Source organism: Symphodus melops (assembly GCF_947650265.1).
Source record: "Symphodus melops genome assembly, chromosome: 17".
Taxonomy (NCBI): domain Eukaryota; kingdom Metazoa; phylum Chordata; class Actinopteri; order Labriformes; family Labridae; genus Symphodus; species Symphodus melops.
Window position 1 is genome coordinate 23,956,342 of NC_136707.1, and position 27,500 is coordinate 23,983,841.

At 47.9% G+C, this 27,500-nt stretch overlaps 4 protein-coding genes across 4 annotated transcripts in view; 2 read left to right on the top strand and 2 right to left on the bottom strand.

The window, feature by feature from the left end:
- Nucleotides 1-2,072, bottom strand: part of ap2a1 (adaptor related protein complex 2 subunit alpha 1) — a gene marked incomplete at its 5' end in the record, with an annotated part of 16,029 nt that extends 13,957 nt beyond the window's left edge. Inside the window, one exon of the mRNA XM_079365457.1 lies at nt 2,065-2,072. Within this exon, the coding sequence (XP_079221583.1) occupies nt 2,065-2,072 (8 nt within the window). The remainder of the gene's footprint in view (nt 1-2,064) is intronic.
- A 571-nt stretch (nt 2,073-2,643) lies between these two features.
- On the top strand, nt 2,644-8,105 carry LOC306838305 (SWI/SNF-related matrix-associated actin-dependent regulator of chromatin subfamily E member 1-like). Its single transcript, XM_079366412.1, is given in 11 exon segments — nt 2,644-2,665; nt 3,474-3,499; nt 3,501-3,518; nt 3,987-4,085; nt 4,602-4,694; nt 5,218-5,349; nt 5,530-5,701; nt 5,793-5,965; nt 6,059-6,160; nt 6,229-6,517; nt 6,607-8,105. Coding segments are annotated over 11 exon segments (1,491 nt in total). The 5' UTR covers nt 2,644-2,658; the 3' UTR covers nt 6,987-8,105.
- A 2,068-nt stretch (nt 8,106-10,173) lies between these two features.
- LOC306838321 (von Willebrand factor C domain-containing protein 2-like) lies at nt 10,174-14,095 on the top strand. Its single transcript, XM_079366439.1, has 3 exons — nt 10,174-10,640; nt 11,365-11,494; nt 13,445-14,095. The coding sequence occupies exons 1-3, from the start codon at nt 10,269-10,271 to the stop codon at nt 13,675-13,677; spliced, it is 735 nt and encodes a 244-aa protein (XP_079222565.1). The 5' UTR covers nt 10,174-10,268; the 3' UTR covers nt 13,678-14,095.
- A 1,854-nt stretch (nt 14,096-15,949) lies between these two features.
- Nucleotides 15,950-18,982, bottom strand: rpl23 (ribosomal protein L23). Its single transcript, XM_079366449.1, has 5 exons — nt 18,875-18,982; nt 18,088-18,171; nt 17,377-17,505; nt 16,420-16,533; nt 15,950-16,081 (listed from the first exon to the last, which is right to left on the bottom strand). The coding sequence occupies exons 1-5, from the start codon at nt 18,885-18,887 to the stop codon at nt 15,999-16,001; spliced, it is 423 nt and encodes a 140-aa protein (XP_079222575.1). The 5' UTR covers nt 18,888-18,982; the 3' UTR covers nt 15,950-15,998.
- Between the last annotated feature and the right edge of the window lie 8,518 nt (nt 18,983-27,500).

Here is a 27,500-nt window from a genome sequence, read left to right on the forward strand (position 1 = left end):
CGACGATGAGTCATAGCCACAAACATGCACGCCAAAAACAGCTGGCGAAACATCGTTTCTTCTCTGGTGGATTACACCGTCTGATTTACGTGGCGCTCCCTGAAACACACGTACGAAGAAGTGTCCACGAACATTTACGTTCACAACGCAGCCGGTTGTCTTGTTTCAAACGTTGATTTGGGCCTGAAGAGACGTCGTGTAGTGAAGGTAGAACTGAGCTGTTCAAAGACAGACGTTCAGTCGGCTACGTGGCGTCTGGACCATTTCAGCGCCACAAAGAGCGGAGAGGTCTCTGACACGTTCCAGTCCACAGTAATATGACCCAACACTGGAGATCAACCACATACACGCGCTGATTGGATCTATCGGCACTTATGTTTTAGTTCCCTTCATGAGGAACTTCTGAGAACAAACTCCCAGCAGCATCGTCTCCTGAGCGCGCCGCCTCGTGGTCATTTCATCATCACATCAACAGTCTAAATGTGTTTCCAGAGGAGTGATATCATACCAGCTCAGTCAAATCAAATCCAGGTTTATGGTGAAGCGGTGTCTTACCTGTGACGTGAGAGTGACAGCAGGTAAGCATGAAGTCACGCCGCGCTCGCTGTTCGCTTCACTGCAGCGTCAAATGAAGCACAAACCCTCGGAGCGCTTTGTTTTCATGCTCCTCTCATTTAATCCCTACTTTGCAATCTTTGTTTTATTTGCATCATTTCTGAGTGAAGCGACGACTCTGCACACAGTCTGAGTGCGCCGGGTGTTTGTATTGTTTTGTTTGCACTGATTGTCAATAATTAATAACCAGAGGAACCCTGATGGTTAAACGGTCAGGGACCAATGAAACACCAAGTTTCACCCTGCTGTGTCTTTACAGAGTTTCTCACCTGGTTAGAAATCTCTGGAAGTTTCCGTCTGGCCTCTCTTACACAGCCCAGCTGACGGGGACCAACCAGCCCCCTGATGGCTGCTGATTCAGGTGACCTGGGAACCTGAAGTGATTGAACACCTGTTTGACTGTCACATGTGTCAATGAATGAAATCAAATGAAACTTAAAACATTCATGTCATTTTTGCCTGAGAGAAAATGTTTGGAGGAGTCGGAATGACATGAAGCACAGGATTCAAACCCACAGCCGCTGAGACACAGGCGAGCCTCTTCGTCCTTATTTAATTTGATTTCATTACTTTGCAGATGAGACTCATCTTTACCTTCTGATCCAATCAGATAAGACAAGCCAAAAAACAACATTACATATGTTAACTTCTCACCGAGACCTGAATCACACCATGTCGTCTTTTGTTACTCCATTTTTTTCTTTTTCTTCATCCAGTATTTTTTTATTTTTGTTATCAACTTTTTATTGAATTTGAAAAACCAAACAAAAAAAACAATATATACACAATGACAACATAAGAGGAAAATAAAAATAAATACAAATAAAAAATAAATAAAGAACCTTTTAGGCCGAGGCCCTAAAACATTCATTAATCAACCCACCCCATCCAGTATTTAAATCAGGGCGGGAAAAGGCTGTTTGCAAATTAAGATTTTGCAAATCATCCAAATCAGAATAAATCTTTACATATACAAATGAGCCGAAGAAGCTCAAAGTACAGACACACAGTAATACTCCAACATTTAATCTCTACATGTACAAGCATGATGTTTGATAGAGACCAGAAGCAGAGTGAACACAAGACAACAGGAAGTCCAGAACGTCTATAGTCTGTTTATAGGGTGACGATTATAACGGAAACCATAAAAACGATAACAGCAAAGAAAAGCAAATGACCACGGTCTGAACCCTCGTGGTCATTTAGCGGTCTGAACCCTCGTGGTCATTTAGCGGTCTGAACCCTTGTGGTCGTTTAGTCGTTTAGTAAGTATTTCAACATTTTATTATTGTTTTATTCAATATGTTTAAATCTAGTTTGACATTGTTTAGTTTTTCATGTTTTATTGATTTAGTTTTGATCACGGTGTTTCGTGTTCTCTCCGGTAGGTGGCAGTAATGCATCCTGACGCTGGTTGCCTCCCGCCATTAAAACAAGAGATGTAGTTACTGCGTCATACCGGTTGGTGGCAGTAAAGCGCCAACAAATTATTTACCAGACGCAAAAAAAAAAAACACCACGAAGAAGAAGAGAGGCGGAAGAAGCGGCCTCACGGAGGGAACAAAGAGCGGCCCCGTGAGTCTTCTTTTAAACTGAATTATTGAAAATTAACGTTTTATTACCGGTTATAACTTAGCATATGAACACGTTCTTGTCTATTTATTCTACTTTTCCCATTTTAGCCGCTAGCTTTAAGCTAACGGTCTCTGTGTGTTAACGGCAGCGCGAGCTCGTATTGTCCGTTAGCTTTGCTTAGCATGTTTAATTCAAACTCTTAAACAGTTAGCTTCACGTGAGAGCATGGGCTAGTGTTAATGCATATATGCATGTTTATTGTTTGCATGTCCACCTTTATTATTAATGTATATAATGCGTTTAATAAAAACACATTTTAATCTTTTAAAACAGAATTTCTGTTGTGTGTGTTAGCATTTCGGCTAGCTAGGAGCAGTCCGCCATTGTCCTGAAGGAAACATACTGTTTGTTCTTCAGGTTCTCTAACGTGGAAACTGTCTGCTCGGGTTAGTCCAGCCTCAAGACACGATGTCGAGTAAGTACACCTCCCTCTCTTTGACTTCTGACCTCCTCCTCCACTGGATCATTATCAGACCCAGAATCAAAACCTCAGTACCTCTCTGATCCTGTAGAGACGGTCCGAGTATATCAGAGACAGAAGAAGTTCTTCTTCCTGTTTTTGTTTATAGAACTGTTCTTTAAAGGACCAATCAGAGAGCTGCTCTCCTCCTGTGTGATCATGAAGGAAACCTGCTGTGTTGAAGCTTCTCTGACAACAATGCAGCAGCCAGTATGTCCTCCTTCTAACAGAGCTTGCTAAACACTGAAGCTACAGTGTCCACCACATGCTGAGCTGGCTAAACACTGAAGCTACAGTGTCCACCACATGCAGAGCTGGCTAAACACTGAAGCTACAGTGTCTCTACATGCAGAGCTGGCTAAACACTGAAGCTACAGTGTCCACCACATGCAGAGCTGGCTAAACACTGAAGCTACAGTGTCCACCACATGCAGAGCTGGCTAAACACTGAAGCTACAGTGTCTCTACATGCAGAGCTGGCTAAACACTGAAGCTACAGTGTCCACCACATGCAGAGCTGGCTAAACACTGAAGCTACAGTGTCCACCACATGCAGAGCTGTGTGAGAGGAGGGGGGGAGACAGCTCTCTGTGATGATTAGAGTTTAGACTGCAGTACTCATTTTAAACACTTCATACTGCTCCTTTAATTTATGAAGCTAGAAGCGACGCTAAAGAATGACCCAGATTTGAACCTTCGACTGAGTGATGCTTATAAGCAGCATGTTGTTGTCAAGACTAATAATCCTTCTTCTCTTCAACAGAGCGACCATCCTATGCCCCTCCCCCTCCCCCCCGCCCCAACAACAGTAAGTGTTCAACACTCGCATCCACTCAGCGACTGTTTAGTGTTAGCTCCGCCCACTCCTGTTGGCTCTTTACCTTCCCCTCCTGCTCCTCGCTCTCTCTCTCTCTGAACACGAGGAGGCTCCTACAGACGTGTTCAGCTCTCTCTCTCCTGTCAGACCTCTTCTTGTCTTCTCATATGAATCTTTGAGGAGTGAAGCCGACGTGTAGAATTAAAGAATCCAGACGCTTGTTTTGGTTCAGCGTTATGTGAACTCAGTCAGACTCCCTCTGAATGACAGCCTGCAGGACGGCTGCCTTTTTTTTCCCTTTGCCTTGCATGATGCCTTCATGGAAAAAACAAACAAGCAAACCAGTGTACATATATTTTCATGTTTCCCCGCTTGTCACTTATTTCTGTTGATCCCTCTTCCTCCTCTTGTTTGTGAGCCATTTCTCATTCGTGTTTTGTCTCATTTGTCTTCCATCAGCAAATGCCTTCCACCCCAGGCTTTGTGGGCTACAACCCTTACAGCCATCTGGCCTACAACAACCTCCGGCTGGGAGGGAGCTCCGGAGGCTCCAGCAGGGTAATGAACTGACGCAGGCATTTGGAAACATGGGATGAAAATCAGAACAGGGCTGTGGGTGCAGAGAGAGTCTCATTAAAGGGCTATTCTGTTATATTCTCATGATAAATTATCTCAGGTCTCTTCATTTAGTTTACACAGAGACAATCCCTTCAAAATAAAAGACTTTTCTATTTCCCTGGTTTTAGAGTGACACAGTGGAGACTTCCCCCTCAAAAGAACTCGGTGACCTTTGAACTTTAGTCCTGTTATATTGAAGTGAAACTTCATACAGTGACATCACAGGAAGTAGTCATTTGTTGTCAGACGCTGGTGGTTGGCCTGTTGAGTCTGATGATTATAATTTGCTTCATCTCCTCAGCTCAGATTTTCTTTTGTGCATGCATGTGAAGGAGCTGACATGCATGACGGTGTGTTGGTGCAGTTATCAGAGAAGACTCCACGTCTTGTCACCGTGTCGAGACGTTTGATGATGTCTCTCTCTCTTCATTCACGTCTCCTCTCTTCCTCCCACAGAACTCCACGGGCATCACGGTCCCGAAGCCTCCCAAACCTCCAGACAAGCCCCTGATGCCTTACATGCGGTACAGCCGGAAGGTAAGCAGGAAGGTAAGACACCCATCCACGGTGTCTGCTTTTACTGCTTGTCCTCCCATCCCCCAAACAGTTGCAGGGGCGTTAGGGCGGGAAACAGCCGAGCCATGACGCCTTCACCACCACCTCAGCCGCCTAGTGGACACTCACAGTACTCTCCTGTGTTTGTCCAGCTTCTGGTCGTCTTTGAGCTAGCATGATCTGCTCCTGGCTTCATTTCCCCCTCTGTGCTTCTCTCCTCCTCCTGCTTCCATTTTAAAAGACAAACTTGATAAACAGCTTCTGTCATCTCATCTCATCCAGACTTTAGTCCACTTCACTTTGATTTGCTTCCTCTGCACTTTTCCTCCTTTATTTCCTTCACTATTTGATATTTACTGAGCTGCTCTGTGCACCTGTAGTGACACGTGTGTGTGTGTGTGTGTGTGTGTGTGTGTGTGTGTGTGTGTGTGTGTGTGTGTGTGTGTGTGTGTGTGTGTGTGTGTGTGTGTGTGTGTGTGTGTGTGTGTGTGTGTGTGTGTGTGTGTGTGTGTAAAAGGTCTGGGACCAAGTGAAGGCGTCCAATCCGGACCTGAAGCTGTGGGAGATCGGAAAGATCATCGGGGGGATGTGGAGGGACCTGACGGACGAGGAGAAACAGGACTACCTGAACGAGTACGAGGCTGAGAAGGTGAGCGCACGCAGGACTGAGCACAAAGACACGCCCCCTAAATCCTCATCCAATCAGCTCTTCAAGATTTCAAAGACAATTATTGAACCAAAAGGAAAAGACAAAAAGCCAATGAGTTAAAGTCATCCAACATTTTGGGAAGGATGTGTCTGATAAATGATTGTTCCCCCCCCCCCACAGATTGAGTACAACGACTCTCTCAAGGCATACCACAACTCCCCCGCCTACCTGGCCTATGTCAACGCCAAGAATCGGGCGGAGGCGGCGATGGAGGAGGAGAGCAGACAGAGGCAGAGTCGGATGGACAAAGGAGAGCCGTACATGAGCATTCAGCCGGCTGAAGACCCGGACGGTCAGTTTGAAGTTTGTTGATAAAGTTTACACACACACACACCCCCCCCCCCCCCGTCAGTCCGCTCACTGTTCACGTGTCCTCGCTCCAGACTACGACGACGGGTTCTCAGTGAAGCACACAGCAGCTGCTCGCTTCCAGAGGAACCACCGGCTCATCAGTGACATCCTGAGCGAGATCGTGGTGCCTGACGTGCGCTCCGTGGTCACCACGGCCCGCATGCAGGTCCTGAAGAGGCAGGTCCAGTCCCTCATGGTCCATCAGGTGAGCTTCATCTCTTCATGCTCCTGGACTGGTCTCCTTTTTGTCTCAAACACGAATGAACCTCACAGACTCGCCTGACCCTGTGTGTTTCAGAGGAAGCTGGAGGCGGAGCTTCTGCAGATCGAAGATCGCCACCAAGACAAGAAAAGACGCTTCCTGGAGACCACGGACTCCTTCAACACTGAGCTGAAGAGGGTACGTGTCTGAGCAGAGGGAATCATGTTTTAATGCTGTTAATTTACCCATGATGCCTTTGTCTCCAGCTGTGCAGTCAGAAGGTGGAGGTGGACATGGAGAAGCTGGCAGCAGAGATGGCTGCAGCCGAAGAGGCGGCCCGGCGGCGTGCGGAGGAGAGAGAGCGCGAGGCGGCCGAGCAGGCGGAGAAGGCCGCTCAGCAGCAGCAGCAGCAGCAGCAGCAGCAGCAGCAGCAGCAGCAGCAGCAGCAAGAGGCGGCTGGAAACAAAGCTACAGAGCAGAGCGCTGCTAATGCTAACAGCACAGCTAACCCCAGCTCAGGGACCAAGGAGGACACGCCCACACCGATGGAGACAGGTAGGACGTCCCCCAGCACTTCCTGAACCTTTGGAAGCAACACGTGATCACAGTCAAACCAGTGTCTCTCTCTCTTTACCCCTCCTCAGATGAAGCGGCCCCAGCAGAGCCCTCCTCAGACCCCCAGCCTGCTCCTCCTGCACCTCCTCCATCTGACCCCCCCTCCTCTGCCTCTGATAAAGCCAGCCCTCCCCCCGAGCCCCCCAGGGAGACCAGCACTCCTGTCAGCAGCGCCCCCAGTGACGACAGCAGCAGCAGCAGCAGCAGCAGCATGCCTGCTCCCTCCTCAGAGAGCACCCCCCCTGCAGCTGCAGCCCCAGCGGCCCCGGAACCCACCACTGCTCAAGAAGGGAGCCCTGCTAATGTGGCTCCACCTCCACCCCCCCCTGCCTCCGAGGAACCAGCCCCTCCCCCACCGCCGCCCCTCCTGCCCCCCAGCCAGAGCGCTGGACAGCAGTACAACATGTAACAGGTAGATTCAGAGCGTGGCTCTGTGGACGAGATTTAACACATTTAATCTGCGTATGTTCCTTTAAATTTACCCAGCATGCCTGGTTCCAATACACAATGATAAATAATCAAATGTCACCAAAGAGGGCGCCAGTGACCCGCCCACCTCGGTGCTGCAGTACGAGTCATAACTCTCCTCTGACGGCGTGACGCAACATGTCAGTGTGAAACACGCATCATCACGTCCGAGCTGTGACGCCGCCACTCGTCTGCGCTGTCGCTCCCGTTATTCAGCACGCGCTCTCATCCTCCCGTAATTCAGCACGCGCTCTCATCCTCCCGTAATTCAGCACGCGCTCTCATCCTCCCGTAATTCAGCACGCGCTCTCATCCTCCCGTTATTCAGCACGCGCTCTCATCCTCCCGCCTAAACCACAACAGATTGACTTCATAGAAACCCTCATCAGGATGTTTCAGCCGCTTCATCAGTAAAAACCATCATCAACCATCGCTCCAAACGTCCACAGGTCCGGTCCAAACTGCACACGGCGAGGCTGCAGGTTTGAATCTGTGCCGTGTGGAACACACACACACACACACACACACACACACACACACACACACACACACACACACACACACACACACACACACACACACTTCAGTAGCTGTATGAGTTGGTGTGATTTGCAGAAGTCCGGTTCCTTCTGCTTTGTTTTTAGAAATCTAGTGGAACCTTTTTTAGAAGAATAGAGTCAGCCGTCGTATTCATGAACCGACGATGTTTCAGTTAACCACACTCGATCCCAGGTGAGACGTTACCATGGAGACGAGCACACACGTCCTGCATGCTGTACTAACCTGAACCTGCAGGTGTTTGAGACCCGACCTAAAGGTGCTTCAATAACCCGGCTGATAACAGGAGGGAGCGTCCTGCCGTCAGTTCACCTCGAGCAGACGTGATGCACACGCCCCCTCCTGCAGGCCCCGCCCCCTCCTCCTCCTGCAGGTGAAACTGGCTCTGCGTTTCAAAGGACTCTTTTCTTACTCGGACTGTTTTTAGTAACACGCCTGTTTTTTTGCATCTTTCTTTTGTACTGTCTGAACTTCTCGACCCTAATAAAAGAATTTCTCTGTCTTTTCTGTCTTCATTCATCACAGTACAGATTTTACTAAACGGACAGTGTAAGAGGTCATCCTGACTTCAGACTGATATAATGAGGTGTCCACAAGGTGGCACACAAGACCAAGACCCTCCCCTCATAAGACAAGTGTCAGGATTTTACAAACAAAAAAGATCCGGTTTGAACCAGAATATTTTGGTGGTTAATAAGGACTGTATTTGTGGTTCAGTAAAGTGTGTGGCCGCTAGGGGGCGACGGTCAGAATGCACTTCAGACAAAGATGTTCCTTTAGTCTCCTTTATTAAATCCTCAGTATCTTCCATACTGTGTGTGTGTGTGGTTCTGTGTGTGTGTGTGTGTGGTTCTGTGTGTGTGTGTGGTCAACTGTTCATTTAGAACAAATAAAGGCTCAACAAACAACCTCTATTCATTTACAGCCTCTAACAAACCGCACGTGCTGCTTGGCTGTGAGAAGCTCATTAGAATACACATAATTAGCATGCACATTAATACAAAGTAAAGGGAATAACAATATAAGACTAGAAACTTACTGGTGTATGAACGCTCACAGTCTCAACAGATCCCTCATGGCACAGCAAACATTTCAACTTGTCCACGGACCGGCAGCGTCCGGCTCCTGTTGGCTCTGCACAGCACTGCCACCTGCTGGCTGCTTCTTGTAAAGTCACTCTACCTGTCAGTCCAATCAGCTTGTCCTTCAACACAGACATTAAATTAAAACAAAACTAAAAGTGTCAGACACGTGACCGGTAGAGGTCAGACCCCCCAACACTTCATCAGGTTCAGCTCCTCAACTGCTTTTCATGCAAATATCTAATCAGCCAATCACAGGGCAGCATTCAGACACGGTCAGGATGATCTGCTGAAGTTCAAACAGCGTCAGAGTGACGTGTCTTTAGCGTGGTTGTTGGTGTGGATTTTCACAAACAATCATCTCCGAGGTTTACGGAGAAAAGTCTGAAAAACAGAAGATATCCAGCGAGCGTCACTTCTCTGAGCAAAGACTCCATGTTGAAGCCAGAGGTCAGAGGTCAGAGGAGAATGTGGGGACTGAGCTGTTAGAACTTCAATGACCCATCAATACAACCGAGCTCCCAGTGGAACTGATTTATTTCAGGACATGGATTTCACAGATCTATGGTTCAGATCTATGGTATAGATCTATGGTACAGATCTATGGTTCAGATCTATGGTTCAGATCTATGGTATAGATCTGGGGTTCAGATCTATGGTTCAGATCTATGGTTCAGATCTATGGTTCAGATCTAGGGTTCAGATCTAGGGTTCAGATCTGGGGTTCAGATCTGGGGTTAAGATCTAGGGTTCAGATCTATGGTTCAGATCTAGGGTTCAGATCAATGGTACAGATCTAGGGTTCAGATCTAGGGTTCAGATCTGGGGTTCAGATCTAGGGTTCAGATCTGGGGTTCAGATCTAGGGTTCAGATCTAGGGTTCAGATCTAGGGTTCAGATCTAGGGTTCAGATCTGGGGTTCAGATCTAGGGTTCAGATCTAGGGTTCAGATCTAGGGTTCAGATCTAGGGTTCAGATCTAGGGTTAAGATCTAGGGTTCAGATCTAGGGTTCAGATCTGGGGTTCAGATCTAGGGTTAAGATCTAGGGTTCAGATCTGGGGTTCAGATCTAGGGTTCAGATCTAGGGTTAAGATCTAGGGTTCAGATCTAGGGTTAAGATCTAGGGTTAAGATCTAGGGTTCAGATCTGGGGTTCAGATCTGGGGTTCAGATCTAGGGTTCAGATCTAGGGTTAGGGTCAGCCAGAGAATGAGGAGCCCCTCTGTCCCTGAAGAACAGGAAGCAAACAGTAAAGAGTCCAGTAACGATGATGATCCACTCTGGGCTCCACTGGTTGCGTCTGACGGCTCTTCTTTCTCTCTGGTTGGATTTTTTTGTTTTGTTGTCAAAATAAAGAAATAATTCATTTTCTTCTTCTGAGATTTTCTTTCCTCTGGTGTCTCTGTTGATAAAGTTCTGAGGACACCCTGGACTGGGAGGAGGTGCAGATGGGTGTCACCTGTTGTGTGTGTGTGTGTGTGTGTGTGTGTGTGTGTGTGTGTGTGTGTCGGTGGGAGGAGAAACTCTTTGGAGCGCAGATAGAAACACACACACACACACACCGATGGTTCCTGTCGGTCACCATGAGCCACCGGCACCGCGCGCTCTGCTGCCTCTCCCTCGCGCTCATCCTGCTGCTGCCTCGCGCTCCGGTGGCGGCGGAGTACTCCTCTTCAAAGACCGACCTGGACTACGAGTTCGGTGACTACCGGGGGAAGTGGTGCATCGACGACCACGGCTTCGTTTACGGAATCGGAGAGATTTACTACCCGAGCCCCTCTGCGTGCCCGTGCACGTGCACCGTGGACGGTCCGGTGTGCGTCCGTCCGAAATGTCCACGCATCCATCCACGGTGCACGCGGATCAGGTACAAAAAGTGCTGCCCGGTGTGTGAGGCCATAGCCCGGGTGTGTGTGTACGCGGGGAAAACGTACCGACTCCTGGAGGAGTTCAGGGTGAGTTCCAAACTTCACACCGCCTCTCCGTCCCACTCATGACATCACTCCAGATTTACGCACACCTCTGGGGGAGCACCTGAACAGGTGCTGCGTGCTGACGTCACTGTGCAGGTTATGTCTGCATGAGCTCAGGCAGAGGGGTGCAGGCTGATTCTCTCCTCACTTTGACATCATTCTGTTTTTAATATTTGCTCATTACAGTCACAGTTCTGAGCTCCTGTTTTATTTCACCTTAAAGGCGGAGTCAGTAGAAATGTAGAAACAGCTTAAGTTAGGCCCCTCCCCCAGAAGGTCACACTCACTGCAGGGTGAGCGAGTGGCTCTCACATCAGCTTGGGTGACGTCAGAGAGAAGCGTTCACACATGGCGCTCGCTCTGAACACTTCAGGAGTTTTGTGCAAAGTGTGAAAGCAGCTTTTCTTGTCGGTGGCGTTCTATTGGCTGCTCATATGAGAGCGGTGGCGTTCTATTGGCTGCTCATATGAGAGCGCTGTGTGTGCTGTTACGTCACATGTCAGACCTCACAGTGTTTAATGACCTTCACATAATCAACAGTTACATAAACACAGTGCTTCAGGCAGTCCTGTAACAGCAGGTCAGCTGTGTGTGTGTGTGTGTGTGTGTGTGTGTGTGTGTGTGTGTGTGTGTGTGTGTGTGTGTGTGTGTGAGCCTCATATAAAAGCATTCGTTAAATACTCTTCTTACGGTTTGTGTGTTTCAGCTGTCGAGGTGTGAGCGCTGCCGCTGCGAGGCCAACGGAGAGGTGTACTGCAGCATCTCAGACTGCCCCGCCCCTCACTGCGTCAACCCCGCCTACGAGCCCAACCACTGCTGCCCCGTCTGTAAGAACGGTGAGACTCACTCACCTGCACGCCATCACTCCAACAAGGGCCGATCGGAGAGACGTTTCACAGAGGACGACCCACCAAGATACTCGCTTAGTTCAGAACCTCCAGATATGAGAGCAGTTATCAGGTGAACAGGTGTTGCAGCGATGGAAGCGGGCAGTGGAACTGCTTCAGATAGAAGTGATTGTACCCGAGCTAAAAAGCCTCTGCATGTTTCTAATAAGCTCCAGCAGCAGAAAGCTGCTCAAACTAGGATCAATGTTGGAGATGAAACATGGAGAGAGGTTAGAACGCAGAAAGCTTTACAGAGCCATGCAGAGCTGGCTAAACACTGAAGCTACAGTGTCCACCACATGCAGAGCTGGCTAAACACTGAAGCTACAGTGTCCACCACATGCAGAGCTGGCTAAACACTGAAGCTACAGTGTCCACCACATGCAGAGCTGGCTAAACACTGAAGCTACAGTGTCCACCACATGAAGAGCTGGCTAAACACTGAAGCTACAGTGTCTCTACATGCAGAGCTGGCTAAACACTGAAGCTACAGTGTCTACCACATGCAGAGCTGGCTAAACACTGAAGCTACAGTGTCCACCACATGCAGAGCTGGCTAAACACTGAAGCTACAGTGTCCACCACATGCAGAGCTGGCTAAACACTGAAGCTACAGTGTCCTCCACATGCAGAGCTGGCTAAACACTGAAGCTACAGTGTCCACCACATGCAGAGCTGGCTAAACACTGAAGCTACAGTGTCCACCACATGCAGAGCTGGCTAAACACTGAAGCTACAGTGTCCACCACATGCAGAGCTGGCTAAACACTGAAGCTACAGTGTCCACCACATGCAGAGCTGGCTAAACACTGAAGCTACAGTGTCCACCACATGCAGAGCTGGCTAAACACTGAAGCTACAGTGTCCACCACATGCAGAGCTGGCTAAACACTGAAGCTACAGTGTCTCTACATGCAGAGCTGGCTAAACACTGAAGCTACAGTGTCTCTACATGCAGAGCTGGCTAAACACTGAAGCTACAGTGTCTCTACATGCAGAGCTGGCTAAACACTGAAGCTACAGTGTCCTCCACATGCAGAGCTGTGAGAGCATCCAGGAACAGCTGATCTCTAAAACAGAAAATGGCCTTCTCGTGTTTTAATTTCTCGATGTCTGAACGCTGTTAATCCGTCTCCATCTGTGTGTGAATCATCGTCGTCCTCCTGCGCTGCGACAGGAAGCTCTTAGCAGGAGCACACACACACACACACACACACACACACACACACACACACACACACACACACACACACACACACACACACACACACACACACACACACACGCTTCCTGAGTGTTGTTTTCATGGTTATCTGTCGCGTGTGCAGCTGTTACGTCACCGCACACGCAGCTCACTGTTATGTCATACATGATTCCACAGGCATCAATGTGTGTGTGTGTGTGTGTGTGTTCTGTCCGCTCTCTTCAGACAAACAGGAAGTCAGACTTTGGTTGTAGTTCTTAACGTGGTGTTTATCTTCCTGGTCGTGGTCGGTGGCACGCTCGGCGGGACAGATGGTTGGGTTTGTTGCGTCATTGTTGCTCAGCTGTCGTATCTGGCAGCAGATGAGATGGACGTCCGGTCCTCCTGCTGGCGGCCGGCGGTAATTGTTTCCCAGCTCGCTGCCAAAGCAAAGGAACCTCCATCTGTGTGTGACGATGGCGAGGATATTCAGAGCAGCGTGTTTACATGCGAGCGCTCATCATGTTCAGTCTGATGTTAAATGTGTACTGAGAGGAGTCTGTCCTGGATCTGAACATCCTCTCCTTCAGCATTAAAGCAACAACCTCGTGTTTCTGTGCTCACTTTTACACTTCCTGTTTCCTGAGGTTGAGATTTCACAAACATTCATGGTGAAGGTCATGTATGATGTCATCTGGTGTCTCCGCCTCCTTCAGGTCCAAACTGCTTCGCGGGGAACAGAGTGATCTCAGCGGGGGAGCGTGTTAACGTGGACGAGCACACCGTTTGTTTCTGCACCTACAGGGACGGGACGTGGCACACACACCCTCAGGCCACCTGCGAACAGCGCCCCCTGCCCAGCGCCACGCCCACCGCCCCAACCCAGCCCCCCGCGGAGGAGCGGCCCAGGGGCAGGGGGTACATCCCCAGACTGGATTTAATCCCATGAAAGGCTAAAATGATTATGAGAGAAAACCAAATGTGTGTTTAAAATCGTCTCCATGACGACCAAGAAACATCATCAAGCTTTTATTTCTCACTTTAGACTTTTGTTCCTGGTTTATTCCTCTCCTCCTGCACACCTACAATCCATCCAGAAAACCTCCCATCATGCTCCTGGGGGAAGTGGGAGGAGTCAGAGTGAGGTTCATGTATTGGTTATTTACAGTAGGTGACTCAGAGAGAAACGAGTGTTGGCAGCAGGAGGCTGCTTGGCTTCTCCATCGACCTGCTGCTCTCCGTCTGTATGCCGAGCGAGGCCATAGGTGGAGCGCACACACACACACACACACACACACACACACACACACACACACACACACACACACACACACACACACACACACACACACACACACACACACACACACACACACACACACACACACACACACACACACACACACACACACACACACACACACACACACACACACACACACACACACACACGAAGGTGTCAGCAGAAAAGCTGAGGACTTCCTGGCGAGCAGACGGTGTATTTATGTAAACATGTCGGTAATCTGCATGTCACTCTCATTCTATATAGATATACAGAGATAGATTCTAACCACACAGATCTGTAATGAAGATCAGTTTCCCTCTTTGTAGACTCACCTGCTTCATTCTGTCCTTTTTTGTGTCTTGCTGCTTTTTCTCTTAATATTTAATCTGTTAGCTCTTCAGCATCGACAGCCACAGGTTTTATTATACTCTGTATTTGTTTTAAATAATAATATAAGGAATCTTTCGTATTTCGACCTTCAGAAATAAAAACTAATTACAGTAATTCTTTAGAAAGAAACAGTAAGGCTGTATGGATCAGCATCAAAACAAACAAAACACTTTTATCTGTTTTTTATTTGTTTTCCTCAGAATCAAGTCGACGTATTAATTTGTAAAAGCTTTCTGTATTTATCTCAGCTTATTAAATAGTTAAACAGGCTAAAATTATGCAAAGATTCATTTTCATAGTTAATAAAAAATGTGGAAAATAGTCAAAGCTGTTTGTACTGAAACTTTTCTATTTTAGGAATAATCTTCCCTGAACATAAAGAACTAAATATACTGAATGAGACTTTGGGACAAAGCGCCTGCTTCTTTGAAGTCGAGGGCCACAAATGGCCCCCGGACCTCGGACCCCTCTGTCTCAGAACAAGCAGCAACACCGGGCAAATGAAGAGGGCGGGGTCTTGATCTGGGGTGGGCTTCATCTGAAGCGGGTCACTTGTTTCTGTAAGCAGCAGAACTGAGACTACAGTGTTATTAAAGAGCAGACGTCCTCTGAGCCCGTTAAAGTCTAAATGTAACTCCGGTCCAAACTCTTCTTCTGTGGGTTTTATTCACTAAAGTGATGACTGTCAATGTGCTGCCCATATATGGAGCTTCCTGTTTCATGTGGCGTGTTGCGTCTCTACAGTCTGTGGTGTAAACTGATGCTCATCTACGAGATGCAGGTTGTGTAATAAATCTCTACACTCAGGCGGCAGCACCGCCCTCTAGTGGCCATCTGAGGAAGTGCATTAAACAGCTCTGATACTTCCCCATATTAATGCCATCAGCTGTCTGTACAGTTTTGTTTGAACTTTCAAACAATAAATGACACGTGTTGGTTACCTGCTCTACATGTTACATTTCTATGTTTGAGTCAAACTTCCTGTCACGTCTCCTGGATGAATCTGTAATCACATTGACTGGAACACGACCTGACGTCCGACACCTGACAACCGTTACACGGCGCCCACCTGTCAATCAGCTCAGCTACTCTGAGCCTTCATCCAATCAAAACTGCTGAGTCATCCAAACATTCCCCCCCGTACAGTGTGTGTGGATGGAGACATGAGCTAATCACACCTATTTGGTTTTTTGAAGCAGGCTGTAAACATGTTCATGTCTGCTGTAAAAACAGGCTGTTTGAATGGGTGTGTATGTGACTTCCTGTGCTGCTGCAGCCAGCCTCTAGTGGACACTCCAGGTACTGCAGCCAGCCTCTAGTGGACACTCCAGGAACTGCAGCCAGCCTCTAGTGGACACTCCAGGTACTGCAGCCAGCCTCTAGTGGACACTCCAGGAACTGCAGTCAGCCTCTAGTGGACACTCCAGGAACTGCAGGATGTTACACTTCAGCTTCATTTTCTTTAAAGCGTCTTTGAATATTTAGATGAATTTATTCTGACAACAGAAATCATTTTAACCCCTGAATGATCAGTCGGAGGCGGCGGTTCGATGACCAACAGTTTTTATTGAAAACGAAACAGAGGTGCACGAGGCTCAAGCTATGCTGCCGGCGTTGGAGGCGATCCTGGGCCAAAGGTCAGCACACTCTTTGGCCACCGGGCCTGTGATGGCTGAACCTGCAGACACGAGGACAGACGTCTCGTTACACTTCAGGAAATACAAACAACGAATATCAGGCGAGGAGACGCGTGACGCGGCGAGCGCTTGTCTCGTCTCTGATTGAGATCAGTCAGCCACAGGGGGGCGCTGCTGTCTCACCCACAGAGAAGAATTAATGTTCCCTTCTACGACAACTCACCGAGCCACTGAGCCGACACAGCAAGTGCTTTTGGAAGGGGGCGGAGCTAACTTCAGCAGCGCTGGACATCACACTTCATGTGTTTAACAGAAGATCTCTTCACAAAGGTGAAACACCGGAAAGCTAAGCTAACATGTTAGCATCGAGCACACCCACCTTTCATCTCTCCTTTGTTGTTGACGATGACCCCGGCGTTGTCTTCGAAGTAGAGAAACACGCCGTCTTTTCGCCGATACGACTTCCGTTGCCGTATGACCACCGCAGGATGCACTGTGGACGGAGGAGCAGGTCAAAGGTCAAATGAGTTCAGAAGACGCGTCACCTTTAGTAGTTCTGAGTTCACACGAGACGGCGAAAGGGAGCAAACAGTTCCCCCGCTTTGTAAACAGGAAGTGAAAGAACGGCAGGTCAGATTTGAACCCACGGCCGCTGTGGCGAGGACTGCCGTCTCCGTATCATGGTGCGACCTCACCGCCAGGCCACCTGGCGCCCTAGCAGCATCAAACGCTGACTCAGCGTGTTCTTTTTAATGTCAACGTGTGAAAATGACGAAATCAGGCGAGGAGACGCGTGACACGGCGAGCGCTTGTCTCGTCTCTGATTGAGATCAGTCAGCCACAGGGGGGCGCTGCTGTCTCACCCACAGAGAAGAATTAATGTTCCCTTCTACGACAACTCACCGAGCCACTGAGCCGACACAGCAAGTGCTTTTGGAAGGGGGCGGAGCCAGAAACCAGCGAGGGCTGTAAGAGTCAAACCTTGGCAGAGAATCTGACATGCAGCACGTTAACGCCTCCTCCTGACCACGAGTCACAGCGCCAACTGCTGGCCTGGCATGTTTCCTACAGTTTGTTTTACACGTCCGTGTGCGCCGAGGCCGATGTGGTGCAGTGAGAATGGAAACACGTTTAGAACAGGTCAGCTGAAGAGACAGGAAAGGAAGAAGAGGGCGCCACGGCCGCCGCATCGAGGACCGCAGCCTGTGTTAGGATGTGACATCACCGCCTCGCCACCCGGCGCTCCAGCAGCGTTTAAAGCGAACGCCACTGAAGGTAACAAGCTGCTTCTTGTAGTCTGGTCATGTGTGGATGAACAAGCAGAACATGGACTCACCCTTTTTCCGGAGTTCTGGTTTGCCTTTCTTCACCGTGGCCATGACCATGTCACCCACGCCTGCAGCCGGCAGACGGTTCAGACGCCCCTTGATGCCTTTCACGGAGATGATGTACAGGTTCTTGGCGCCTGACGGGGAGAGAGAGAGAGAGATAAGAACGAGGGGAAGATCCACAGTTACGCTTGTCTCGTCTCTGATTGAGATCAGTCAGCCACAGGGGGGCGCTGCTGTCTCACCCACAGAGAAGAATTAATGTTCCCTTCTACGACAACTCACCGAGCCACTGAGCCGACACAGCAAGTGCTTTTGGAAGGGGAGAGGACGGCGTGCAGCAACGTTACATGATCTAATTAAATCTGCAGACGCCGGCTCGTCTTTAACACGATCACTTGATGATCAATGAGAACAAACTGAACCTTTCAGACGGTCCAACACAAACATGTTGAGCCCCATGACACCTTCAAAGGTCCAAACATGTAGAACTTCTACTGATTGAAAGCCGAGCGAGAGCGACTCATGTAACCACGGCGTTTATAGTTAAAACGAGCGGATTAAAGACGAGTCACCTCACAACGACTCAGACAACGATGGAAAAGTTCACTAAGAACAAGAACATGCTGTTTTCAACAGCTCAGGGGGCGGAGCCTCCTGAAGTCTCGATCTCTCGCGTCGACTCGTTGAATCAGCGCGGTGTGTCAGGTGAGGCGTACCTGTGTTGTCAGCACAGTTGATGACGGCTCCCACTGGGAGACCCAGCGAGATGCGGAACTTGGCTCCGGACGAACCACCACGTCCTGTAAGGAGAGGAAACACATGTTAACATGGTGGCGTCCGTCACAAGGGTGCGAGGCTCCAAGGGTTTCAAACGACCTGATCAATAATCAAGTGTTATGGTGATCCTGTTCATGTTACGGTTTCACATGACTGGAGCTGAGAAACCTGCAGCCAATCAGATCCTCAGACGCACGCTAACCTTTAGCTTACCTGCAGAGTTAGCAGCGTTTTATGAACGTTGAAAAATGTTTTATTAAAATTAAAGTTCCACTACAGACACTTTAGAGTCTCACACACACACTTCCTCCTAAGTGTTTAATCACAGTCTGTTTTTCTACAGGGAGACATTTAACACCGTAACACCACCTAGCTCCCTCAGTTAGCCGTTAGCTAGCCCGCGACCTGTCCAGACTTATACTTAAAACACACAAACACACACATACACGCACGTTTGTTTACAGACATTTAGTCTCATGAACAAACAAACAAAATTCACGTGTCAACTATGAGTCCACATGTTCAGCTTCTCTCACAGCGACACACGGCTACATCGGGCTAACTACGCTAGCATCCTCCATAACTCCACAAATATTTAAAACAATCACAAACTAATACCTCAGACATGTTGTCTTCTTCCCTCTCTCACACACAGAGAACACTCAGAGCTCAGCCAGGTGAACCAACCCGCAGATGAAGGTGGATTTCATCAGGTGAGTTTCTTACCTCTCTTAGACATCGCTGCAACAGGGAAAGAGGAAGTTGGTGAAAGGAATTGTGGGATATAAAGTTGAGCGGAAGTACATCCGGGTCATGGCTTACGGAGAATTTAAAAAATCGGCCTGGTTTTTCTTTTTGTCTGAAAAGCAAAATTATGTCGTGTTCTTATTTTGTTTTAATAAAACAAATTCAGGTTCATTTTAGAGTTTTACGGAGCACCGGAAGTCCCAACAATTAAAAATAAAAAAAACTCTCCGCGACTTCAGGAGCTCCGCAGCAGCTTTTCATCACACTTTGATTTATTTTGTGTGTTTGTATAAAAGTCAGAGGTTCTCTCAAAGACGCTTAAAGTTAGAGAAATAACTGTAACTTTTATTTTAGCGAATTTTTAGTTCACATGGGCTCCAGCAGAGGGCGCTCAAGTTCACCAAAAAATACAATACTGTCTATTTACGACAAATGACAGCAACTGTTTGACTGCTACACAGGATTATCTGTGGAGGAGGATTAGAGCCAATGAGAGGGTTTCAGATTCCTGTATCATTCTGAGGAGCGCCTTCATCAGCTTCATTCACACAGTGGCCTCACTCTGGACCACCGCAGAGAAATGAGCCTGAAAAAGAAACACATTCACTTTCACACCATCATGATGCAGATTTAAAAAAGTTCAAAAGTTTAGTCCTCACGTGGAGAAGACAGCGACTTTTACAATGTTGAATGTGCATATCAGAGGTGTAAATAAAGAGCGAGCTGAGGTGAACCTCCATACATGAAGGAGAGGGAATGAGAGAAAGACAACCCTCATGTCCTCTGCACAGAGGAACGTGTGCTGCCTGGATCCTCCACCAGAGGGCAGCAGATCTCCAGCTCTGTTTCTGTGCTCAGCTTCCACAGAGAGCTCGCTGCACAGCTGGGACAGCTGAGGTCCAGTCACTTCATTGTCCTCAAACATCTGCAGTTAGAGAAGCAGAGGATGATGGGAAGAGTTTCAGAGCTTTGACCTGTGCAGAGACATTTCCTCCCTGACTCTCTTTGATAATCAGTGTTTGAAAGCAGACAACAGAGAACTCAAAGCTTTTAACACACTTCAGATCTTCAGTCATATTCAAACTGAAAGCTGCTCAGAAGTTCTCCAGAAAACATCAGCATCAGATCAGGAGACGTCTTCTTCTGATCTGTTCACACATGCACATCATCTGATGTCGTCTTGGACATATGAGCCTGGGTTTATTCAGTGTTCATTGAAGATATTTAATGTTGTGCTTTCTGTACATGGAGAGCACAGTTCACCAGAGTTCATGCCTCGTGTGTGGAAGCAAACCTGGCCAATCAGGAGCCAGACAGAGTCCATCTCGTCTCTGTGACCACCTCAACGCGACTCGAGCTGTGAACGCTGTAATCGTGAGCCTGCAGATATTTCTTCTCGTCTTTGCTTGATTCCTCGCTGTCTGCTGGCTCGTGGTGGCGGGCGTGACTCTGATCAACAGCTGGGTATTACAGCTGATAGGTTTGTGTCACACTGATAATCAAACACATGATGAAACATGTTCCTGAAGCTTCTCACAGAAAGGACTCCTTCCTGTCTGAAGTGTCCAGCAGCCTGAGAGGAGATGTGTTAAAGGTCACAGGCTGGACTCACTGAGCTCCTGTCAGACAGAGAGAGGAGCAGCACACACACACACACACACACACACACACACACACACACATACACACACACACACACACACACACACACACCTCTGATGAGATAAGAAAGGACAGCATGCAGAGGAAGGACACTGAATCTTAATTATTCACAGTCGTCTGACAGCTGTAGTCTGTGTCCCTACTTCAAAACCAGAACTGCAAGAACTCACACACCCAAACAAGTTCCTGAAATGTGTGCAGCCCGTCCTGTTCTTACACATCGCTGCTTTCATTATGAATGAATTCAAGATCTCCAGAGACTCGGGTCGAGCTGGAGAGAAAGAGGTGACACAGTTTGGACGACAGGTTCGAGTCCATTCAACATTAAATCTCCAGTCCTCTCTGAATCACTGAAGTCCTGACCGCTGGTGTCCAGGTTTGTGATTGTGAGGAAAAGATAAATATTCCCTGACATTTTGGGTTGAGTCTGTTAATTCTTCACTGTCAGAAATGTGTCAGACTGTGGATTAGACTTCCTCTTTAGATAATTCAGTCAGACAGAAAAGGTCTTTTTCAATCTGTCAGCTGTCTGACGGCTGAACACACGGGACTGAAATGTCAAGGTGGAGTTTGGGATTTATTCCTGGAGACTGAATACAGACCTGACTCAGCACCAGTTAAAGGACCAATCAGAGAGCTGCTCTCTTCCTGTGTGATCATGAAGGAAACCTGCTGTGTTGAAGCTTCTCTGACAACAATGCAGCAGCCAGTATGTCCTCCTTCTAACTTTAGATTCTGCTCCTGAATGCTCTGGATCTGATTGGACCAGAGAAGGTAGGCGGGGCTTTGAAGGCCGTTTTGGACGCCCCTGGGTTTGCCAGATATGAGAGCAGTTATCAGGTGAACAGGTGTTGCAGCGATGGAAGCGGGCAGTGGAACTGCTTCAGATAGAAGTGATTGTACCCGAGCTAAAAAGCCTCTGCATGTTTCTAATAAGCTCCAGCAGCAGAAAGCTGCTCAAACTAGGATCAATGTTGGAGATGAAACATGGAGAGAGGTTAGAACGCAGAAAGCTTTACAGACCCATGCAGAGCTGGCTAAACACTGAAGCTACAGTGGCCACCACATGCAGAGCTGGCTAAACACTGAAGCTACAGTGTCCACCACATGCAGAGCCGGCTAAACACTGAAGCTACAGTGTCCACCACATGCAGAGCTGGCTAAACACTGAAGCTACAGAGTCCACCACATGCAGAGCTGGCTAAACACTGAAGCTACAGTGTCCACCACATGCAGAGCCGGCTAAACACTGAAGCTACAGTGTCCACCACATGCAGAGCTGGCTAAACACTGAAGCTACAGTGTCCACCACATGCAGAGCTGGCTAAACACTGAAGCTACAGTGTCCACCACATGCAGAGCTGGCTAAACACTGAAGCTACAGTGTCCACCACATGCAGAGCTGGCTAAACACTGAAGCTACAGTGTCTCTACATGCAGAGCTGGCTAAACACTGAAGCTACAGTGTCCACCACATGTAGAGCTGGCTAAACACTGAAGCTACAGTGTCCACCACATGCAGAGCTGTGTGAGGTGTCAGAGTTAGGAAACAACAGAGTTGAAGTTGTTGATAATAAGATTGTACTTGTTAAATGTTCACATCATCATCAGCTCAGTGTTAGCATGTAATCGTTTTCACAATTAGCTGAAAGAATCACTGAAATGTAAAGTGTTATTGAAGAGCTCTGCAGAAGATTGAAGTATCTAAAGTGAGTTCTGTCTCTGTGCGTTGAGGATGAATAAACTCAAAGAGTGATGTGACTGACAGTCTGAAGCCTTTTCACAAACAGGATTATTTGTGTGTGTAATTAAATAATGTGCGCTCTGCCTCCGACTCTGCAGAGCGGCTTCACCAAACGTCTGTTGACTCTTCCACAGTCTGTCGGCTCTGCACCAGAAACACAGACAACACTTCCAAACAAGCTGCCCAAGAAACAATAACAAACATCCTCCAATTACAACCAGCAGCTCCACCTGTTTCACAACACAAACTTCTGATGTTCTTTCAACCAATCAGAACAAAGGTTAGTCAGTCTGGACCTCAAACACCAGGAAGTGGAACAAAGAGACATTTAAAAAACTCTTTTATGTGACAGGAAGTGGATAGAGTTAGAACCTGGAGAGAGAGAGAGAGAGACCCACAGGCCGTACTTGAACCCGGGTCGTACAGTCTCGAAGGTTACAGCCTCTGTACATGCGGCATGTGCACTAACCACTAAGCCACCAGCCCATGTGCATCTTCATGAGCACATTGACTTCAGGTTTATACTTTAACAGAAGTAACAATGTCAGTCATTGGCCCTGAGAATACTCCTGACGTGTCGCCCCCTTGTGGCGCCCCCGGGTACAACACGCTAAATTTAGGCGTGCATCATTTGTGGTGCAGAAAATGTTGAATAATTTAAAGAGGCTGCAATAAAAGCAGATCGTTCTTTGTGTTTAACAGAGAGCAGAATATTTAATGTTGACTGAGGGGGCAAGCCGGACTGATGTTACTACTACTATAAAGTTAGGTTGCTAGGATACAATGGCAGGCTGGAGTGAGATGAGGGAGAGTGTGTGTGTGTGTGTGTGTGTGTGTACAGAATGAGATAGTACTGCTGCTGAATTCTTATCAGATATCTAGGAAACAGAGGAGGTAGCAAAAGACAAAAATAGGACGCTGAAAAAGATGAAAACGGAGGCAGAAAACAACCATGGAGAGAGAGAGAGAGAGAGAGAGAGAGAGAGAGAGAGAGAGAGAGAGAGAGAGAGCAGTAGAGCGAGGGTAAGAGGAGGAGGGCTGTGAAGATTTCTCCTGAGAAAGGGAGAGGGAGTATAGGTGAGAGAATTGCGAGAAGACAAAGTGTGTGTGTGCATGTGTGTGTGTGTGTGTGTGTGTGTGTGTGTGTGTGTGTGTGTGTGTGTGTGTGTGTGTGTGTGTGTGTGTGAAGTTGGGGGTGTGAGGAAAACTCCGGGGAGTGAGGGAGGAAGAGACATGTGGGAGGAGAGGAGATGAGAAAGCAAGAATGAAGCGTGAGCAAGAGAGATGAAGAATGGGCCTGGACACCTGAACATTACACACACACACACACACACACACACACACACACACTGTACGTTACACACACACACACACACACACTGTACGTTACACACACACACACACTGTACGTTACACACACACACATACACACACACACACTGTACGTTACACACACACACACACACACACACTGTACGTTACACACACACACACACTGTACGTTACACACACACACACACTGTACGTTACACACACACACACACACACACACTGTACGTTACACACACACACACACACACACACACACGTGGATCAGCCTGCAGCCTTGAAATGGTTTTAATAGCTGAAACTTGTGAACAGCTGTTACATCAGTTCAGAGACTCAAAGGAAACGTTGCTGCATCCATCCGTCACTTTGTTTGTTTCCTTCGTCACTTTGTTTGTTTCCTTCATCACTTTGTTTGTTTCCTTCATCACTTTGTTTGTTTCATCCGTCACTTTGTTTGTTTCCTTTGTCACTTTGTTTGTTTCCTTCGTCACTTTGTTTGTTTCCTTCGTCACTTTGTTTGTTTCCTTCATCACTTTGTTTGTTTCCTTCGTCACTTTGTTTGTTTCCTTCATCACTTTGTTTGTTTCCTTTGTCACTTTGTTTGTTTCCTTTGTCACTTTGTTTGTTTCCTTCGTCACTTTGTTTGTTTCCTTCATCACTTTGTTTGTTTCCTTCATCACTTTGTTTGTTTCCTTTGTCACTTTGTTTGTTTCCTTTGTCACTTTGTTTGTTTCCTTCGTCACTTTGTTTGTTTCCTTCATCACTTTGTTTGTTTCCTTCATCACTTTGTTTGTTTCCTTCATCACTTTGTTTGTTTCCTTCGTCACTTTGTTTGTTTCCTTTGTCACTTTGTTTGTTTCCTTTGTCACTTTGTTGTCTTAAATTTGCAGCTTGGATTCAACACATTCACACCGACACACTCAGAAGAAGAAGCAGCGTGCAGTCTGGAGGGTCACTGCTTGACCCGGCCAGCAGGGGGCACCAAAGGGCAGATAGCTCAAAAAGCTGGCAGGAAACAGTGACATGTTATTATAGGTAGAGTATTATGGGATAGAGAATCAAGCAGAGTGAGATCCAGCCTGCTAACACACCACTGAGCCACCGGCGCCCCTCAGCAGACCTGAACCTGGACCCTGAAGTCCATCATGTCTGAGGGCGACTCCACCAATAAGCTCCTCCAAGCCAGAGACTATAAGGAGGTGAGCCGACGTCCCTGATTAGGCCCCGCCCTGTCCCCACCCTGTCCTCGCCCCGTCCACACCATGTCCCCGCCCCGTCCACATCCTGTCCACACCATGTCCCCACCCTGTCTCCACCCTGTCCCAGCCCTGTCTCCACCCTGTCCCCGCCCCGTCCTCGCCCTGTCCCCACCCTGTCCCCTCCATGTCTACACCCTGTCCCCGCCCTGTCCACACCATGTCCCCGCCCTGTCCACATCCTGTCCACACCATGTCCCCACCCTGTCTCCACCCTGTCCCCGCCCCGTCCTCGCCCTGTCCCCTCCCTGTCCCCTCCCTGTCCCCACCCTGTCCCCGCCATGTCTCCACCCTGTCTCCACCCCGTCCCCACCCTGTCCCCGCCATGTCTCCACCCTGTCCCTAACCCCCCTGATCTTAAACCTATGAACCTGTTTGTTATGTCTTTTTGGTCCCCTCTTCATGCAGCAGACGGACACACGAGTTTTCTTTTTTCTCATCACACAAATATTTTGGTTTGTAGAATGAAGTTTGACGCCGTGCACGCCGTCGAGACGAGACGGAACAAAAGCTGTGGGACCCGTTTTTTAAATCGCACGACAAAGATGCAGTTTCTTTTAATTAATCCCAAAGGTGTTGAATGGGGTTAAAGTCTGGTTTTTAAGTCTCTCTCTCACACACACACACACACACACACACACACACACAAACAGGAAGGGACCTTTTATTGACAGTTGATTTTAAGTTGGAGCGAGGTAATTAGCGTTTGCATTTGCTTCCATTTGCTTCCATTAAAAAGAACAAAAGTAGGAAAATGATGTGAAAGGTCGTCTGCAGAACAAAAGTCATGAAGTGACAGACTGACAAACTTCGACATGGCGCCTCCTGATCTGTGTCAGAACAAACCGTGTGAGGGAGATACGGAGGTGAAAGATAAGGAAAGAGACATGAACCGAGCGGAGGAGTTTGAGTGTGATATTCCCGAGGCTACTGTTGTGATAGACGCTGAAACTAAAGCAGCCGCTTTAATCTGACAAATCACCAGCAGGCAGCGCGCTGGATGTTATCACACACGCGTGCTCCTGCAGACTTGTCTTCACAGTTACACATCAGAATCCATGATGAGGATAAATATTTGATAAGAGGCGCTTGGTGAGTTAAATCTGCAGACAGATCACGTCTCCGCTGTTAAACACTCTTAAAGAGGGAAGGTGGTCAAATACAGTGAAGACCTCTCCGTTAGCCAAACCGGCCGCGATGCAAAAATATGCAGTTCCTCAAGTGTCCACTAGAGTCAGCCGGCAAGAGCGATGAAATCCCCGTTATGTTTACAGCCGGAGACGAATGATCCGTTTAGTTTAAGTAATAATTAATTAATTAATGAAAACATGTTGTTCCTGCTCCACCCTGAAGGGGGCAGCACTGAGCATCAAAGATGACACATCTTCAGGTCCCTGAAAAACTTCCCCAGACTGAGGGTCAAAAAAAGGACCAACACACACACACACACACACACGGAGACACACACACACACACACACACACACACAGACACACACACACACAGAGACACACACACACAGACACACACACACACAGAGACACAGAGACACACACACACCTACACACACACACACACGGAGACACACACACACACACACACACACACAGACACACAGAGACACACACACACCTACACACACACACACACACACACACAGAGACACACACACACACACACCTGTCGTCCATCATCGAGGGAGGCAAAAATAAGAGAAGTCTAAGAAGGTGAAATCAGACGGCCTGAAGGAGGTTTCTTAAATGCACCTGTGTGTGGATCTATAACTTTACCATATCTTCCTGGAACTACACGGAGAGGATGATGTGCATGTTTCATCATCTCAGTATCACAAGAAGGGAAATGCACTGTGAGTCTGTAAGCTGTACTGGGATGTATTATTTACCTGTCAGTGTTTCCCAGCAGCCGACCATGCGTCCCAGTTTGACAGTCCTGCTCTCCAGCACACACATGAACCCGTCTCACATTCTGTCTCCTCTTCAATTAAACCAATAAATAAACACGGCACACTAAATGAATCAGCTTCCAGTGTAAGTCCAGTTCTTTATTAGCGGATGTTACAGGAGGAAGGTCGACTTCTGTAACAGCTGTGACTCACTCTGCTCTGCTGAATAAAGTGGATTTCCTCGGGGTGTATCGTAGCCTTCCAGGGCAGCAGCCTCCTCTGCTGTAAAGGGACACGCTTATGCAACATGCACAAAAACTTTCTGCTGCTCGGTTACACTGCAGCGTGTCGAAGTCTGGAGGTATTTTATGAGCTATTGGCCTGAATCAATGTGCATGTCCCTCGTCGTGTCGCTAACTTTCTTGCACCTCAGCTGAAGGGGGTTGCTCCAAATTTGAAAAGTTTCAGTCCTTTGATCGGCTGCGTTGGTTTGTGTTTCTATACAGAGGCAGCATTACATGTATCTTCAGTATTTAGGGCTAACTACCAAACATCCCCCAACTCATCCAGCAGAGCTCCAAGTATCTCCACCAGTGATCCTCTGAAAGCGACCACAGTGAGCCGTCATCGTCCAGTCCTGTTTCACAGATAAAATGACAAGCTGACTCATAACTTTAATAAAAACATGATCAACAATGTGCATTTTTTCAA

Excerpts from the sequence above, each read along its gene's own strand:
- rpl23 (XM_079366449.1), bottom strand. Across the intron at positions 17,506-18,087 it reads CAACTGTGCTGACAACACAG|GCGCCAAGAACCTGTACATC; the intron begins GTACGCCTCACC and ends TCTCCCCGTCAG. Across the intron at positions 16,082-16,419 it reads CAACAAAGGAGAGATGAAAG|GTTCAGCCATCACAGGCCCG; the intron begins GTGGGTGTGCTC and ends TCGTGTCTGCAG.
- LOC306838321 (XM_079366439.1), top strand. The coding sequence starts at position 10,269 with ATGAGCCACCGGCACCGCGCGCTCTGCTGCCTCTCCCTCGCGCTCATC. Across the intron at positions 10,641-11,364 it reads GACTCCTGGAGGAGTTCAGG|CTGTCGAGGTGTGAGCGCTG; the intron begins GTGAGTTCCAAA and ends TGTGTGTTTCAG. Across the intron at positions 11,495-13,444 it reads CTGCCCCGTCTGTAAGAACG|GTCCAAACTGCTTCGCGGGG; the intron begins GTGAGACTCACT and ends CGCCTCCTTCAG.